This window comes from Saimiri boliviensis, chromosome 5 (assembly GCF_048565385.1).
Source record: "Saimiri boliviensis isolate mSaiBol1 chromosome 5, mSaiBol1.pri, whole genome shotgun sequence".
Taxonomy (NCBI): Eukaryota; Metazoa; Chordata; class Mammalia; order Primates; family Cebidae; genus Saimiri; species Saimiri boliviensis.
Genome location: NC_133453.1, coordinates 8,640,875 through 8,657,519, shown reverse-complemented (window position 1 = coordinate 8,657,519; position 16,645 = coordinate 8,640,875). Strand labels below are relative to the sequence as shown.

At 48.7% G+C, this 16,645-nt stretch overlaps 1 protein-coding gene across 3 annotated transcripts in view; it reads right to left on the bottom strand.

Annotated features, from left to right (window-relative positions):
* The window catches only part of NGEF (neuronal guanine nucleotide exchange factor), a 130,844-nt gene that overhangs the window by 51,675 nt on the left and 62,524 nt on the right, over window positions 1–16,645 (bottom strand). Inside the window, exons 1-2 of one of the 3 annotated variants that reach the window (XM_039469951.2) lie at window positions 1,337–1,636; window positions 491–633 (exon numbers count right to left, since the gene is read on the bottom strand). In XM_039469951.2, the coding sequence (XP_039325885.1) occupies window positions 491–633; window positions 1,337–1,443 (250 nt within the window). In that variant the 5' untranslated portion in view covers window positions 1,444–1,636. Of the gene's footprint in view, window positions 1–368; window positions 390–490; window positions 634–1,336; window positions 1,637–16,645 lie in introns of those variants that run through there. The other 2 variants (XM_003936728.4, XM_074398845.1) reach the window with 2 other exon arrangements.

The following is a 16,645-nucleotide window of genomic DNA, read 5'->3' as shown; positions in this document are numbered from 1 at the left end:
GCTGGCCACCTCCTCTTGGTGAATCCCACCAGGATCTCCCCAGAACCCCGCTTCACACACCTCCCCCTCTAGCCCATCTCTGCTCCCAGCAGCCGCTTTGGCTTCCAGGTCTTCCCTTGGCCCTTCCCTGATGGGGCCAGTGGAGACCTTTCCCCTGCACTGCCCAGCAGCGCAGCTTCATCCCTTCTTGCTGGTAGAAGTGATAAGGGGTCAGAGAGCCTTCCCGCAGACCAGAGCTGGGCAAACAGACCTCTCCACAGAGAGCGGACAGAAGTGGGTGCTAAAGCCCACGTGTGCAGCGTTGTTAAAATGCAGCAGTTTTGCCTGCGGAACCGTTTAGAGCCAAACACGTCAAAAGCTTTCCTTACCCATGTCAGACACATTCCTTCCTGTGAAACACAAAACGGCACCCCGTGAGCAGGAGGACCCCCAGAATCCTCCAGGGACCCGCGTTTCCCAAATAAAGCCTGGCTACCACGGGGACACCCACCTATTTGTTCAATGAGGTTTCTCCAGGAGTCGGCGGGAATGGGGTGGATCATCCGCAGGGCCTCCGTGAGCGTGGTGGGGCTGTCGGCCAGGGCCGGCCACTCCTCGGGCGTGGCCCCATTTCCCGGGGTAGAAGACGACTCGCTGCCAGAGACGGAGGAGGACAGGAGCTGGTTATTTTAAAGCAAGGATTCACCTTGGCTGGCTCGCGCGGAGCGTGCGCACAAGAGGCTGCTGGCCAGCCAGACCTACCCGGGACTGTCCAGGGGCAGCGGCCGCAGCCACCGCCGCCCCTCCTGACCGGGCGGGCCCCACAGGCCCTTTTTTGTCACCGCACCAGAGCCCGACGGGGTGATTCATTCCCACACCAGCCCGCCCAAACCTCCATGGTTTTGGAGCTCCCGGGCAGGCGGTGGAAACTTGGCGCACCCTGCCCACTCTCCGGCGCCATCCGCCTGCCCGACGGGTCCCGCGGCCAGGAAGCCACTCGGCGCCCCTCACCGTCACTCGGCCCCCGGCCCCTTTCGGACTCCGATCCTCGGGTCCCCAGGCCACGCGGCGCTGAAAAAGGGAGCCGAGCGGGACGCGTACGCCCAGGGCACCAGGGGCGAGGGCGCGGGAGGCGACTCCGGGCAGGGACCGGGGTCCCAGGGGCCTGGGCTGGGGCTTACCACCCACCCAACGGGGTGCGGGCCCGACAGGGGCCGGGGGTGGGAGTGGGGGCGGCGGGGGCCCTCTCGGGAGTGGGAATAGGCCTTCCTGGGGGGGGCCCGGGGCCCGGGGCGCACCCTGGGAAGGAGGCAGGCGGGGGCGGCACGCCGGGGCCGGGACCGACGCCGGTCCTCACCTGCCGGGCAGGTGTCCCGCTGCCGAGTCGCGCGCGTCGCTCTCCGAGGTGGAGCTGTCGTGGTCCACGGCGCAGGCAGCGCTGAAGGCAGCGGCCAGCAGCTCCATGGGGCCGGCTGCGGGGCAGGCGCGGGGGCCGGGGCGGGGGCCACGCCGGGGCCCCGGGCTGGGTCGGGGGCGATGAGCGGACTGCGGAGCAGGGTAGCAGCGCGCGCGGCTCGACCCGAGCTGCCGCCGCCGCCGCCGCCGCCGCCGCCACCGCTGCCAAGCGCTCCCGCGGGCGAGCGCGCGCCTGGAGGCTCCCGGGGTTGCCACGGCAACGGGGGAGGCGGGAGGGGCGCGCGCGGCGGGGGCGAGGCTGGGCGGCGGCGGGGCGGGGGTGCCTGGGCTGGGCGCGACCCGGGCCCCGCGGGCGCAGGCTGCGGGCCGGGACCTCCCACGGGCCCGCCCTTCCTCCTCCGCGCCGCCGCGCCCCGACCCGGAGAGGGGCAGCCCCGTAGGGGCCCGGGAGCTGCGCCTTTGCCTGCCCGCCCCCTCCTCGCGGCGGGCTCCGCGGGGCGTGCCTCGAAGGGGCGGGCGAGGCCACCCTCGGCCCCCAGTGCCCGCAGACCTCCGCCTTGCCCACGCCGGGCACCTTCTGCAGTCTCCCGCTGGGTCGGAGCTCTGAGACCCCGCTCTGAAGCTCCGAGCCCGGCTTCGGGGAATGTGTTTCCCCAAGGAGAAGGAAGGGGTCTCCGTCTTGTCCCTGCTGCAGGCAGAGACGGGAGTCTCAGGGGCTCCCTGCAAGCCCACTCCTGAGCCTCGCGGTGGGGAGGAGGCCAGCGCGGAGGTCTTTCCCGGGCGAGTCTGATCGCTGGACTAGCCGCCCTCAGCTACGCACTACCCTGGCTGGTCCGGGATGGGTTTAGGGGCACGAGAGGAGGAGAAACCAAGCGCCTGAAACCTCCGCCGGTTGCCCTGCCCGGTGACAGCGACTCCTGGACTCTATGCCTTTGCGTTAGCTGGACCAGTCCGCTCGCGGATCGGAAAGAGCAGAAAGAGCAGCTGGAAGAGCGAGGCAGGCCTGGAAGTGGCCGCGGGCGGAGCCATGCGGCCCTCTGCTCAGGGATCATGCTGTCTGCTCAGGTGTGGCGAGGACATCTAGCAGGATGCCCACCTGGAAGGCCCCTGGGACGCTGCCCAGTGTCCTTTTCCGAGGGCCAGCCGGCTCACCTGGGTGGTCCCTTGGGTGACCGCGGCCTGCGCTAGCAGCACGGGCGGCTCATGTTTATGGCCCCGAGGATACCCCAGGGGCAGGGGTGGAGTCCGGAGCATAGTACCCCGCAGGCTCCACCCACCCACAAAGTCTGACTTCCCCAGCTCTGACTCTAGAAAAGGGTACTCAGGTAGACTCAAGCCAGTCCCTAAAGCTGCCCCTTAGCCCTGGTTCTCCCTTTGGGGCCAGAACGGGCAGGTCTGATCTCTTCATGCCCTTAGGGCCTGAGAGTATGCTGAGAATATTCCAAACAACCATCTAGTCTTTACCCAAGCTAAGCACTGCCCTTCCATGACTCACTCACATGGACCCAGGTATCCCCAGGCAGCCACCTCCTGCCCTTGGTGTGTTCTTCTGTTCACTGCCCATCTCCATCTGGCCATCCCACGTCTTAGGCTGTCCTGGCTGCTATAACAAAATACCATAGACTGGGTGTGATGGGGTTTGACTGTATCCCCACCCAAATCTTGAATTGTAGCTCCCATAATTCCCGTGTGTGGGAGGGGCCAGGTGGGCGGTAATTGAATCATGGGGGTGGTTTCTCCCATTCTGTTCTCGTGGTAGTGAATAAGTCTCACAGATCTGATGGCTTTATAGGGTGAAACCCCTTTCGCCTTGGTTCTCATTTTCTCTCTTGCCTGCTTCCACCATGTAAGATATGCCTTTCGCCTTCTGCCGTGATTGGGAGGCCGCCCCAACCACGTGGAACTGTGAATCCATTAAATGTCTTTTTCTTTACAAATTACCCAGTTTCGAGTATGTCTTTATCAGCAGCCTGAGAGTGGACTAATGCAAGGTGTCAACAGAGCCTGTAAACACCAGACACATTACTCACAGCTCCAGAGTCTGGAAAGCTGAGCTCACAGTGCCACCAGGGTCTGATGCTGGTAAGGCCCTCCTCTGCATCACTGACTGCTGACTTCTCAATGGTAACCCCAAATGATGAAAAGAGAGGGAGAGAGCTCTCTGGAGTCTCTTTTATAGGGTACTAATCCCATTTATGAGGGATCACCCTCATGACCTGGTCACCTCTTGAAGGCACCACTACCTAATACCCATCACCCTGCAAGTTAGAATTTCAACATGGGAATGGGGGAGGGGAGACACAAACATTCAGTCCGTAATATTCCACCCCTGGTCCCCCAAAAGTCATGTGCTTCTTGCATGTAAAATACATTCATTCCATCTTAACAACCCAAAAGTTTTAACTCTAAAGTCTGAAGTCCAAAGTCTCATCTAAATATCACCTCAGTCAGATGTGGGTGACACTCAAGGTGTGATTTATCCTGAGGCAAAAATTCCTTTCCAGCTGTGAACCTGTGAAACTAGACAAATTCCGTGTTTACAAAATACAATATTGAGACACACAGAGGATAAAAATTCCCATTCCAAAAGGGAGAAATAGAAAAAGAGAGAATGAGGAAGGCAGGAAGAGAACAGAAAAGAAGTGACAGGTCCTCCGTAAGTTGAAAGCCTAGCAAGGCAAGTCCATGAGGAAGATTCTCCAAAGCTGGAGTATGATCCTCTCTGCCTTGATGCTCTGCCTTTTGGACCCACTAGAGAGGCCCACTTTTGGTGCCCACTGGTGTGGTACTGTCCCCCCCACAGCTGAGTGGGGCACTGTCCACTCTGAGCCGCTCCATTATTTGGTGGCTCATACTATGCTTCCCTGCCAGAGGTGTAGAGCGATTTTATTTTGTGGAAGGTAGAAATTGGATATGTAGTTGAGTGGATTTCTAGGCAAAGTGTCGAAGGAGTGTCTTGGTTCTTCCGGACAAACATAGGGAAACTTGAGAAGAGAGAAATAATTTGAAGATGGAACTGTTAAGCAAAGAGTGAGCAGAACTCAAGTATTTGAAAAAAATCCTCAGCTTTTCCATATTACAAACTATGAGAAAACATTTTCAGAAGAGAACACTAAGGGTGTGATGGACAAGCCATTTGATAAGGAGGTGAGTGTGGGTGTGAACCACACAGACTTCGCTGTCCTAACAAAAGCCAAGAATAGAGATGAGATTCTACCAGCAGAAACAGTGGCAGCTGGGCCTGAGGAAACCGAGAAAATGGGACAAAATGAAGGAAGGAAGATTGTTGGACGTCTTAGACCCTGCAGGACTGGACCATAGAACCATTTGGCTGAAAACACACGCAATTCTTCCAGACGAGGGAAGAATGACTCAAAAGGCTATTCAGAAATCAGCTGGCTGCCTCTCCTTCAACACTGCCCAGAATCCACTTGGCTAAACGTCCAATTTCTGCCTTCCACAAAGCACAGTCCAGCCCGGTTCTTTGCCACTTTATAATGAGGATGCCCTCTCCTCCAGCGTCCAATAGCACGCGCCTCGTTGCTTTCTGAGGCTGCATTAGAATGGTAACTGGTCTGGCAAAATCCATATTTCTTTCAACATTCTGTTCATGATGACTTAGTATTGGCGACACAGATGCAAGTGTTCTCTGTGGCTCCCCTCTCTTCTTTATGAGCTTTCTCCAAAATCACCTTTTAAATTCCACCCATGGCGATCTAGGCTTTTTTCTAGCACGTGCCTCAAAACTCTTCCAACCTCTTCTCATTACCAAAGCCACAACCACATTTTTAGGAGCACCTTCCTTTCTTGGTGGCAATTTCTGTCTTAGTCCAGGCAAAGTGCTGTAGTCTGGGGGCCTGTAAACAACAGAAATTCATTTATCCCAGTCTGGAGGCTGGAAGTCTGAGACCATGGTGCCAGCATGGGCTGCTTCTGCAAAGGGCTTGCTTCCTGGCTGAGGACAGCTGACTTCTCCCTGTATCCTCATGTGGTAGAAAGAGGGCATGGGAGCTCTCTGAGGTCTCTTTTAAAGGGCACTAAGGGCCCAGTGCAGTGGCTCATGCCTGTAATCCCAGCACTTTGGGAGGCTGAGGCGGGTGGATCACCTGAGGTCAGGAGTTCGAGACCAGCCTGGCCAACATGGTAAAATCCCATCTCTACTAAAAATACAAAAAAAAAAAAAAAAAAAAAAAAAATTAGCTGGGCATGGTGGTGGGTGCCTGTAGTCCTAGCTACTCGGGAGGCTGAGGCAGTAGAATCGCTTGAACCCAGGAGGCAGAGGTTGCAGTGAGCTGTGATCACAGCACTGCACTCCACCCTGGGCAACAAGAGTGAAACTCCATCTCAAAAATAAATAAATAAATAAATGGCACTAAGCCCATTCATGAGGACTCTGCCCTCTAGACCTGACTTCTCAAAGGCACTACTTTCCAGTACCATCACCTTGTGGGGTAGGATTTCAACATAGGGATTTTGTGGGAGAGATAAACATTCAGTCCACAGTAGCCCCTGAACGACTAAAGCTCAGCATACCTGACAGTGCACCCACTGTTTCAGCCAGCTCCCCTCCCAGCAGCAAACCAGGAGCCAAGTAGAACGTGGGCACTGGCCTCTGCTTCTGTACTTCCTGTCATCCACTGTGCCGGTGGCTCATCAATCTCCCTGGGTCCCACGAGTCTTTCAAAGCAGTCCCCTTCCCTGGTATCTGGACGATTGCAAATCCTCTTTCTCCCAGGCCATTCTCTCTACCCCTTTCTGGCAATGGGTCTAATTTTGTCCCTTCCCTGCTCAGACATCTTGGTTGGAATCTCATCTCTCCAAGGGGGAAGCCCAGCCCCTTGTGCTGTGACAGGTCCCTCACCGGCTGGCCCATGCACTTGTGAGCCTGGCAGGGGGCACTGCCCTCCCCAGCTCTCTGGGACTTTGGCCTGTCCACACTTTTCCAAGTTCTCGGCTTTTCCAAGTGCTGTTCCTTCTCCTAGTGACGCCCTCGCCCTTCCAGGTCTAGGCACATGGGTTGTCCCCACCAGTTCCCTTGTGCTGCCTCACCTGCAGTTGCTGCCTGGCACTGCCTGATGTTCTATTATGAGGGCATCCTTCCAGGAAGCCACGGGCTCCTCAGGACGGGCACCCTGCTGTCTCACTCATCTCTCATCGGGGGCCAAAGAAAAACACTTTATGGGCAAACATAAGATCTCCTGGTTTGCATGGCTGCGTTATCCCTGCATTTGATATAACACTAAGTGGAAGCTGTTCCTTTTACACTTTGCTGCACCAAAGAGAAGGATTCTTTTTCACAAAAAAAAAAAAAAAAAAAAAAAAAAAAAAAAAAAAATTAAAGTGAAATTACATATATTAAGATAAGCCTAAAGTCTTCCAATAGAAAAATAAGTTAAAAATATCTTCATAATTATAAAACCAGTTTAGAAAGTCACTGAGTTCTAAGGCATGTAACCTTCAGCTAAATCCCACGTGTTCCATTTTCCACCGCATTTAGTGCTTATTAGACAGGCTGTTATTAAAATCTCCTTTTAACTGACATCTTGTTCTGAATCATTCACAAAATAAAGTATTGATAAATATTTCAAAGATCTATACCTGACTGGCACATAGTAGGTGCTCTATAAATATCTGAGAATGGGCCAGGTGAGCTGGCTCCCCAAGTGTAATCCCAGCACTTGGGGATGCCAGAGTGGGTGGGTCGCTGGAGCCCAGGAGTTTAAGACCAGCCTGGGTGACATGGTGAAACCTCGTGTCTACAAAATTAGCCAGGTATGGTAGCGTGCACCTGTAATTCCAGCTACTCCGGAGGCGAAGGAAAGAGGATCCCCTGAGCCCAGGAGGCGAAGGTTGAGATACGCCGAGCTCACACTACTGCTGTTCGGCCTGGGCAGCAGAGTGAGATTCTGTCTCAAAAAGAGAAAGAAATAATTTGTGAATGAATTAATGGTATATTTTTTAAAGTAAATATTTAGTTATTTAGTATTTTATCTAAAGATTATTTTTTCCTTTGGGTTATAAAAGTGAAATATTGGAAGCAAAGTGCATTCTTATTCACATAGTAACTTCAGGCTGGGGGCGGTGGTTCACGCCTGTAATCCCAGCACTTCGGGAGGCCGAGGTGGCCAGACCACCTGAGGTCAGGAGTTCGAGACCAGCCTGACCAATAAGGTGAAACCTCGCCTCTACTGAAAATACAAAATTAGCCGGGCATGGTGACGCACATCTGTAATCCCAGCTACTTGGAAGGCTGGGGCAGGAGAATCACTTGAACCCAGGAGGTGGAGGTTGCAGTGAGCTGAGATCACACCACTGCACTTCAGTCTGGGTGACAGAGCAAGACTCCATCTAAAAAAAAAAAAAAAAAAAAAAGAAGAAGAAAGAAAGAAAAGAAAGAGACATAGTAACTTCAGCCTTCAGGAGTTCTTGTTTGTGTTTATAAATTTTTTCTTGATTCTGAGAGAGAATCTCTGGAAGTGGAAGGAGGTGGATGGAAGCTGAGGAATGATCTGGTTCAGTGCTTTTATTTTCCCAAAGGAACAAGACCAGAGGATTAAATTAGAAACTCAAGATCTGCTGGGCACTGTGGCTCACGCCTGTAATCCCAGAACTTTGGGAGGCTGAGGTGAGCAGATCAAGACCAGAGTGGCCAACATGGTGAAACCCTGTCTCTACTAAAAATACAAAAATTTCCAGGTGTGGTGGCGCATGCCTGTAATTCCAGCTACTCAGAAGGCTCTCTTTACACAAGTCCAGGAGGTGGGGGTGGCAATGAGCTGAGATCGCGACACCACACTCCAGCCTGGGTGACAAAGCAAAACCATCTCAGAAAAAGAAAGAAACTCAAGACCACACAGCTGGCAAATGGCAGATCTGGAAGTGTATGAGAGTGAGTCAACACTATATTGTATAAAATAAGGAACTGCACGTTGCTATTCACTTATTCAATTTTCAGGGTCACATGGTATGTCACAGACTATCAAATGTTTAAAAACATTTGTATTGTTATATTTAATAGGAAAATGCATTGAATTTTCTTGTTTTCTATTTGGTAGTGAGAAGACATTTCTCAAATATCTATAGGAAATGTGGTAGCTTTTAATTAACTGTATCTTTTAAATCCATAAACAGAGTAGTTTATTTTTGTCACTCTCAGAACACTTTTTCTACTTGCTTTGAAAATCAACAAATTGAATTCACAGGAGGTAGCACAAGCAGTGAGTCAACAGAAGACTACAGCCTCAAGAGGTCAATGGACCCCCAAATCCAGGGGGAAAGTGAGGAAAAGGGTGGGATAGATGCTCAGGAAAAGACCGCCCCTCTCGCTGCAGCACTGAAATACCCAGAAACCCATACTCTGTGCATGAAAAGATTTCGCCACAAGGAGACTTTCCAAAAATAAATTGTTTTGTTGTGTGGCTGGAAGTATTTCACCAGGGAGGTGGAGGTGGAGATTTTTCCTTACTTTTCATCAAGAAGATAATTTGTAAATGTGGGATTGTATCATGTTATGGAAATAAGTTAAAAACAAAAGCAGTCTATCCCTGTGTGGTAAAGAATTCACCTTACCCAAAGACAGGTCTCTTGGGAGGTGCTCTCTAAGCTGTTCGAATGTCATGTCTGAAAAGAGGGTCATTCCTTACCCAGGAGCCTTGGGCCACACTGGATAGGGTGGAGTCTCTGGGTTGTGTGGGATCAGTTTTGCCCCCCAGAGGAGCTGGAGACTGAGGTCAGTCACCTGGGCAGCCAGCCAGATCTTCGTGACCAAGCCCCAGTAAGAACAGTGGACACCAAGGTGCAGGTGGGCGTCTGGTTGGTGATGCACCATGCATGTTGTCACATATTGCTATGGGGAAGGTCAGTGTCGTGGGGGTGTCTTCCAGTGAGAAGACCACGGGAAGCTTCGTGCATGAAACTTCATGCATCGCTTCCCTTGGCTGATTTAAATCTGTATCCGGTCACCGTAACAAACGGTAATGGCGAGTATAACAGCTTTCAGTAAGTTCTGTGAGTCCTTCTAGCAATTCATTGGAGCTGAGGGTGAATTTGGGCACCCTAAACTCTGCTGTTCATGTCAAAAGTGAGAGTGGTCTTGTAAACTGTCCTCTTAACTTTGCAGGTCTCTAATCTGATTGATTGATTTATTTATTTTTGAGATGGAGTTTCACCCTTGTAGCCCAGGCTGGAGTGCAGTGGTGCGATCTCGGCTCACTGCAACCTCCACCTCCCAGATTCAAGTGATTCTCCTGTCTCAGCCTCCCGAGTAGCTGGAATTACAGGCATGCGCAACCACGTCTGGCTAATTTGTGTATTTTTTCATAGAGATAGGGTTTCACTATGTTGGCCGGGCTGTTCTTGAACTCCTGACCTTGTGATCCACCTGCCTTGGCATCCCAAAGTGCTGGGATTACAGGCATGAGCCACGGCGCCCGGCCTCTAATCTGACTTAGAACACAGTGACCACTTTCCTCTGGTCTCTTTGTCCCTCCCTCCATTTGTCCTAAAAGAAGCTTCCGTGTTACTTTTCCTCACAGGTGTCTGACCCCACACATCTGTTATCCTCAGTAACTCCTAAGTACCTTGCGGGTAATTCATTGCGCAATGGAGTTAATGGATGGTGCAGTCTGGGGCTGCCCAGACGAAAGCTGAGTCACTCCTGACAGCTCCCAGCCCCTGCCCTGTCCTCTGTTAGCACTGCTGTGTTCTCACCTGCCTGCACGGTTTCTCCTCCCAGTGAACCTGAGCTTTTTGGGTGCAATTATGAAGAGGCCATTGATCTCTGCATCCTCAGCACCAGCACTTCCGTGAGGCATTGGGAAGGGGCTGGCACATTAGTCAATACAAGGAAGCCAGTGGGCTCTGTGGTGCCATGCCCTTGGTGTGAGCCTTTCTTCTCCTGTAGCTATTGAGTGGAGCATCAGCATTTGCTTGGTATCCCATCTTGTGCGTCTTGGGTAAATGATATTTCTTCAATTGACCTCTTTGGGAACTAGCAGGTAATGGCTTCTGGGATCGGTGCCTGAAGCTTGCGGGAGGTAGCTAGTGATGATCTGTCTCAGTGAGTCCAAAAAAGCTGTTAAAACTGGATTCAGTGTTTTGGTGAAGTGAGGAGTGTTTTGCTTTTGTTCTTTTGGGATGTCTTGCTCTGGTGGGGGCCATGCTGTTGGTTAACAAGGGAGAAGACCAGAGGAGTCAGGAGATACCTATAAACCCTTGTCTGTTTAAGAGGGAGGGTAAAAAAAAAAAATAAAATAAAAATAAAAAAAAAAAAAAAGAGGGAGGGTAGCACTGGATGAGTTTCCGTGATCATGGGAAGCAGCCCCATCATCTCAGGGCTTAACTGCTCAAGACTGGAGATTGCTATGCTGAATATGTTTTCTGAATCAAAAATAGATGGCCAAGAATTTTGCTCTGTTTCCAGGCATGAGAGGCAGCCTGGAGGATGTTGCTTGGCTAGTGAAACATTGGAATTTGCTAAGCATTTTGATGGTTTGTGTATCCTTAAAAGTCTTGGACAAATTGCAGTCATATCACCAATTACGAGATGCAGACTATTATATAGTCTTCATGGAGATGTATTGCTAAAACGGGCTGCCCCAAATAACTCATGGATAAGATGCCAGAATGCTTGTGTGTTTATATGAATGTGTGGAAAATGATGGAGGTCCTGAGATACAGGTTTCTCTGGAATATTCTTAACCAAGGATGCAGGGATACATAGGGTCTGGGAGTTTGGCTGTGTGCTTTTGACCAATGGAAGCATCCTGAATCAAGAGGCACCTAAGAGATAAATGCTGTAGGCCAGGTGTGGTGACTCATGCCTGTAATCCCAGCACTTTGGAAGGCCAAGATGAAGGATCACTTGGAAGGACCCTTGAGCCCAGGAGTTTGAGACCAACCCAGGTAATCTAGTGAGACACTGTTAAAAAAAAAAAAAAAAAAAAAGAATTTGGGTCTCATGAGAAGATGAATGTTTTGGGTAGAGATGGGTCCCTCTAGGAGAGATGTTTGAGACACAGGTGTGACGTGCCACTAAAATGCTTGTTTCTGGGTCCTTAACTTTGTAATATTGACAGAATGCCTTTCTTCCCAAGAATTCATAGCCTTTCACTGTGATTGATGTATCTATTTCAGGAGTCTCATAAGCAAACTGGTGATAGTATGGTACAAATTAGCAGAAAATAAATGATATCACCATAAAGAAAACATGATATTTCAAAAGCATATCAGAAACACAGAAATCAGAGTTTTGAAAATGTAGTCACAAAGGCGTGGAAGCTGTTATTTGCCCCTGGGGGTGGGAGTCTAAATGGACACAGCCTTTCCAGAGGACAGTCTGACAACACATGTCATAAATCTGCAAATGCTCATACTCTTTGGCAAAGAGATTCTACTTCTAGGAATATATCTTAGTGAACTATTGAGAGTCTGTGCAAAAAAAAAAAAAATGAGCAGCAAGGATATTTTTTACAGTGTTATTTATAACAGGGAAATATTTAACGTCCAATAATGGATTGACTATTTAAATGATACCTATCTCTTAAATGGAATGCCATACCATTAAAAATTATTTTAGGAGAACATTTAATAATCTGGAAAGACATCCATAGTATTTTAAATAAAAAAACAGATTGCAAAACTGGATGGTAATATGCTCTTACTTTGTTTATAAATAGACTTTTATATGTGGAATTTTAAGCATGCATATATACTTTTTAAAGGGCTAGAAGAATGATCACCAGAAATATTTCACAGTACTTGTTGCTGGTTGGCTGGATTCTGAGGGAATTTTTCTTCCATTTGTAACGACCCAAAGGCCTAGACAGAGCAGATTGATCGGGACAGGAGAATTGCAATAGAGAAAGAGGAATTCACACAGAGCTGGCTGTGCGGGAGACTGGAGTTTTATTATTACTAAAATCAGTCTCCTGGAGTATTCAGGGAGCAGAGATTTTAAGCATAACTTGGGTGGGTGGGGGGAAGCCAATGAGCCAGGAGTGCTGATTGGTCAGAGATGAAATCGCAGGGAGTTGGATCTGTCTTCTTGAGCTGAGTCAGTTCCTGGTGGGGGCCACAAGATCAGATGAGCCAGTTTATTGATCTGGGTGGGGCCAGCTGATCCATCAGGCGCAGGGAAATATCTCAAGCACTGATCTTAGGAGCAGTTTAGGGAGGGTCAGAATCTTGTGGCCTCCAGCCGCATGACTCCTGGACCCTAATTTCTAATCTGTGGCTAATGTAAGTCCTACAAAGGCAATCTAGTCCCCAGGCAAGTCGGGGGTCTTCTTTGGGAAAGGGCTGTTACTGTCTTTGTTTTAAGCTGTAAACTATAAACTAAGTTTCTCCCAAAGTTACTTCAGCCTACGCCGGAATGAACAAGGACAGCTTGGAGGTTGGAAGGAAGATGGAGTCAGTGAAGTCAGATCTCTTTCACTGTCTCAGTCATAATTTTGCAAAGGCGGTTTCACTTTTACTCATACGTGTTTAAAATTTTTTCTACCATAAATGTGTCACTTATGTAATAAGGGGGGAAAAGTTACTTTAAGAAACAACATCAATCCCTTAATGTGCATAAATTTAGAGCCTGGGTTTAAAGCACGCACATAGCCATAGGGAGCCTGGTACACTTGAAAATGCTGGGCTGCTTTGTAGTCTCCAGATTTACTTGAGGAAAAACACCTTAATTCACTACATATATCTACCTCTGAAAAAGCTCTTCAGTTTCCAAAGAATCTCAAATTCAAATTTTACAGTAAATTACTTCCTGGCATCCTCAAAATTAAAGCACTTACCTGACATTCTAATCTGCTTGGTTATAAAAATGGTCCCATTTCCAAAATTCCCCTTTTCCTTCCATAAATTCACATATACAAGTCCATAAATTCACATATATAGAACGCTCCTTCCTTTTCAACAGAAGTCATGGTCCCATCAGATGAGTCATCAAATAAATCACCACCTCCATTCAAAGGCAGGTTTCCCTAACACCACAAGCCCCATGCTGCCCTCCTGCATGGCTCCATTTCACCTTTACTGGCTCAATGCCACCTCCTCCAGGAAGCCCCCCATCCCATCCTGTGGCTGGTTGTGTTTGATCACTCTTAGGTCTCCTGAAGGGCTTTACCTGGGCTGTCAGAAACACTGATGAGTTTATTGGGAAGTTAACTCTGTCCTATTGGGCCAGGCAAGGAGACAGGACGTGGCCTGAGTGAGTCCATCCCCCTTGTCGCTGTGAGGGGCGCAACATCTAGTATACTTTTGAAGATTTCTATGTACTTGCTGATTCAGCAGATCTGGGGGAAGCTTGAAAGCACATTGACATTCTTCTTTGGGTTTCTCTTGGTAAATCACAGTTACAGGACATCTTCCAGACCCTTTTCTTTTCACTTATTAACGTAAATCTTCTCTCCAGGCCGGGCATGGTAACTCGTGCCTGTAATCCCAGCACTTTGGGAGGCCGCAGTGGCGGGTCACGAGGTCAGGAGTTTGAGACCAGCCTGGCCAACATGGTGAAACCATGTCTCTACTAAAAATACAAAAATTAGCCGGGCATGGTGGTGGGCACCTGTAGTCCCAGCTACTAGGGAGGCGAGGCAGGAGTACCGTGTGAATCTGGGAGGTGGAGGTTGCAGTGAGCTGTGGTCGCACCACTGCACTCCAGTCTGGGCGACAGAGCAAGACTCCGTCTCAAAAAAAAAAAAAAAAAAAAAAAAAAAAAAAAAATTCCTCTCTCCTTTCTATTCTCTTAGATTAGTGTACCTTGAGCTCAAGTAGTACCATTATTTTCCAGGGGGGAAATCAGTTTACAGCAGAGAAGTGAAATTTCCTTTTTTTGTTTTTTTCACTTACTGTTCATTCCTCTCCCGAACTGACCAGTTGCAGCTGCTTTTTCTAATTTTAAAGCCGTGTCTCATTTTTTCCATGCAGTGAAGATCGCATGTTAAATTACTGCTGTTTCTAAAATGTTGCTCAGCCCTTGGAGTAGCTTTTATTTGTCAGAGAGTCAGCAGGTGGTCTAGGCCTGCTTCTTCGTTTAGCTTTGGCTAAAAAGATAGATAGCTCTTAACAGGTCTCTCCTTCCTTCCTTTTTTTGTGAGGGTCTCAGAGAAACATCTTGCGAGAAATACAGGTTTCTATTTGAAATTAGCATTTGTTCTTAAAAAAAGAGTCTCTAACCTGTCACCAGCTGAGTTTTCTGTTAAGTGATAGATTCTTACCAGGAGAAAAGAGAGCCTTCTCCAGAGGCATGAGTCAGAGCAATGACAGAGGAGAACTGAAAACAAATTTCTTCTCATTGAAAACTCCTGAGAATACATCCTGTCCCTTCCTTAATCCCAGGGCCTCAGTTTCTGCACTTCCTGTACTGTGAGTCTCCACCAATTGCATAGTTGTCTTAAACGTGGAGTGCTCTACGTTTTCTAGGTTGAAATCTCTTGTGATGACCAAACTAAAGATCAGAGGAAACAGTCACTGAAATACATTCCTGATTGGAGAACAAAACTATCCAACCTCAGACGGAAGGGAATTTGACACTAATAGAACTACAAGTGAAGGCTGGGTACAGTGGCTTATGTCTGTAATCCCAGCACTTTGGGAGGCCGAGGGGGGCAGATCACCTGAGGTCAGGAGTTCGAGACCAGCCTGGCAAACATGGTGAAACCCTGTCTCTACTAAAAATACAAAAATGAGTTACACGTGGTGGTTGCACGCCTGTAATCCCAGCTACTCAGGAGGCTGAGGCAAGAAAATTGCTTGAACCCAGAAGGCAGAGGTTGCAGTGAGCAGAGATCGTGCCATTGCCCTGCAGCCTGGGTGACAAAGCAAAACTCCATCTGGGAAAAAAATAAAAATAAAAATATAAAAATAAATGAAGAACTACAAATGCATTTACCCTTCCACCCAGTCATGCTATGTCTAAGAATTAGCCCATAGTCACACACTCAGAAATAAGAAAAGATATGCACAAGACTATTCATTATTTTTGAAAGCAACATACTGGAAACAGCCTAAGTAAGTACCCATGCCAAGGAGATTGGTTGAATAAACCATGGTATAGTCACCCGAAGGAGTGCTATGGCATTCAGACATAAGAATGAAGAAGGTGTCTTGGGAGTGAAACGAAGTGATTTCCCATCTTCAGTGAGAGAAGCTCGGGAAGGAGTATCTGCTGTGTGCTGCTTTTGTGAACTAATGACAGAAGGGAAGTGAAACAATTACATGCGTAGGCCGGGCGCAGTGGCTCAAGCCTGTAATCCCAGCACTTTGGGAGGCCGAGGTGGGTGGATCACGAGGTCGAGAGATCAAGACCATCCTGGTCAACATGGTGAAACCACGTCTCTACTAAAAATATAAAAAATTAGCTGGGCATGTTGGCGTGTGCCTGTATCCCAGCTACTCAGGAGGCTGAGGCAGGAGAATTGCCTGAACCCAGGAGGCGGAGGTTGCGGTGAGCCGAGATCGCGCCATTGCACTCCAGCCTGGGTAACAAGAGCGAAACTCCGTCTCAAAAAAAAAAAAAAAAAACCAATTACATGCACACTTCTTGTTTTCCAAAAAGAAATAAGGAGACAAAAAAAGAGAAATTAAGAAACATGGTTACTTCCAGAGCTGGGCTAGAGGATAAAATTTTTCTGAGTATATATGTACATATCTTTTTGGAGATGGAGTCCTGCTCTGTCTCCCAGGCTGGAGTGCACTGGCATAGTCTTGGCTCACTGCAACCTCCTCCTCCCTGGTTCAAGTGATTCTCCTGCTTCAGCCTCTCCAGTAACTGGATTACAGGCACCCACCAACATGCCCAGTTAATTTTTGTACTTTTAGTAGAGATTGGGTTTTTACCATGTTTGGCCAGGCTGGTCCTGAGCTCCGCAGCTCAAGCGATCTGCCCATCTTGGCCTCCGAAAGTGCTAGGATTACAGGCGTGAGCCACTGCGCCTGGCGTATAGTTTTGACTTATAAGCCATGCACATGTTTTATATGTTCAAATAATAAAATAAATCTGAAGAATGAAAAAAAAAAAAAAACCATCTAGAACTGAAAATAAACCAAACCAAATGAACTTAAGTGGTAATGACATTGATAACCAAATGAACTTAAGTGGTAATGACATTGATAATCCCACAGGAAAAAAAGTTTAGTTCAAGTAATTTTTCAACATAGTACTCTATCTTTATACCCTGACTGGGGTCTATTCTAGGACTAAAAAAAAAGAAAGTAATTTTACACTTTGGTTAGTTGGTATTGTGGGTTG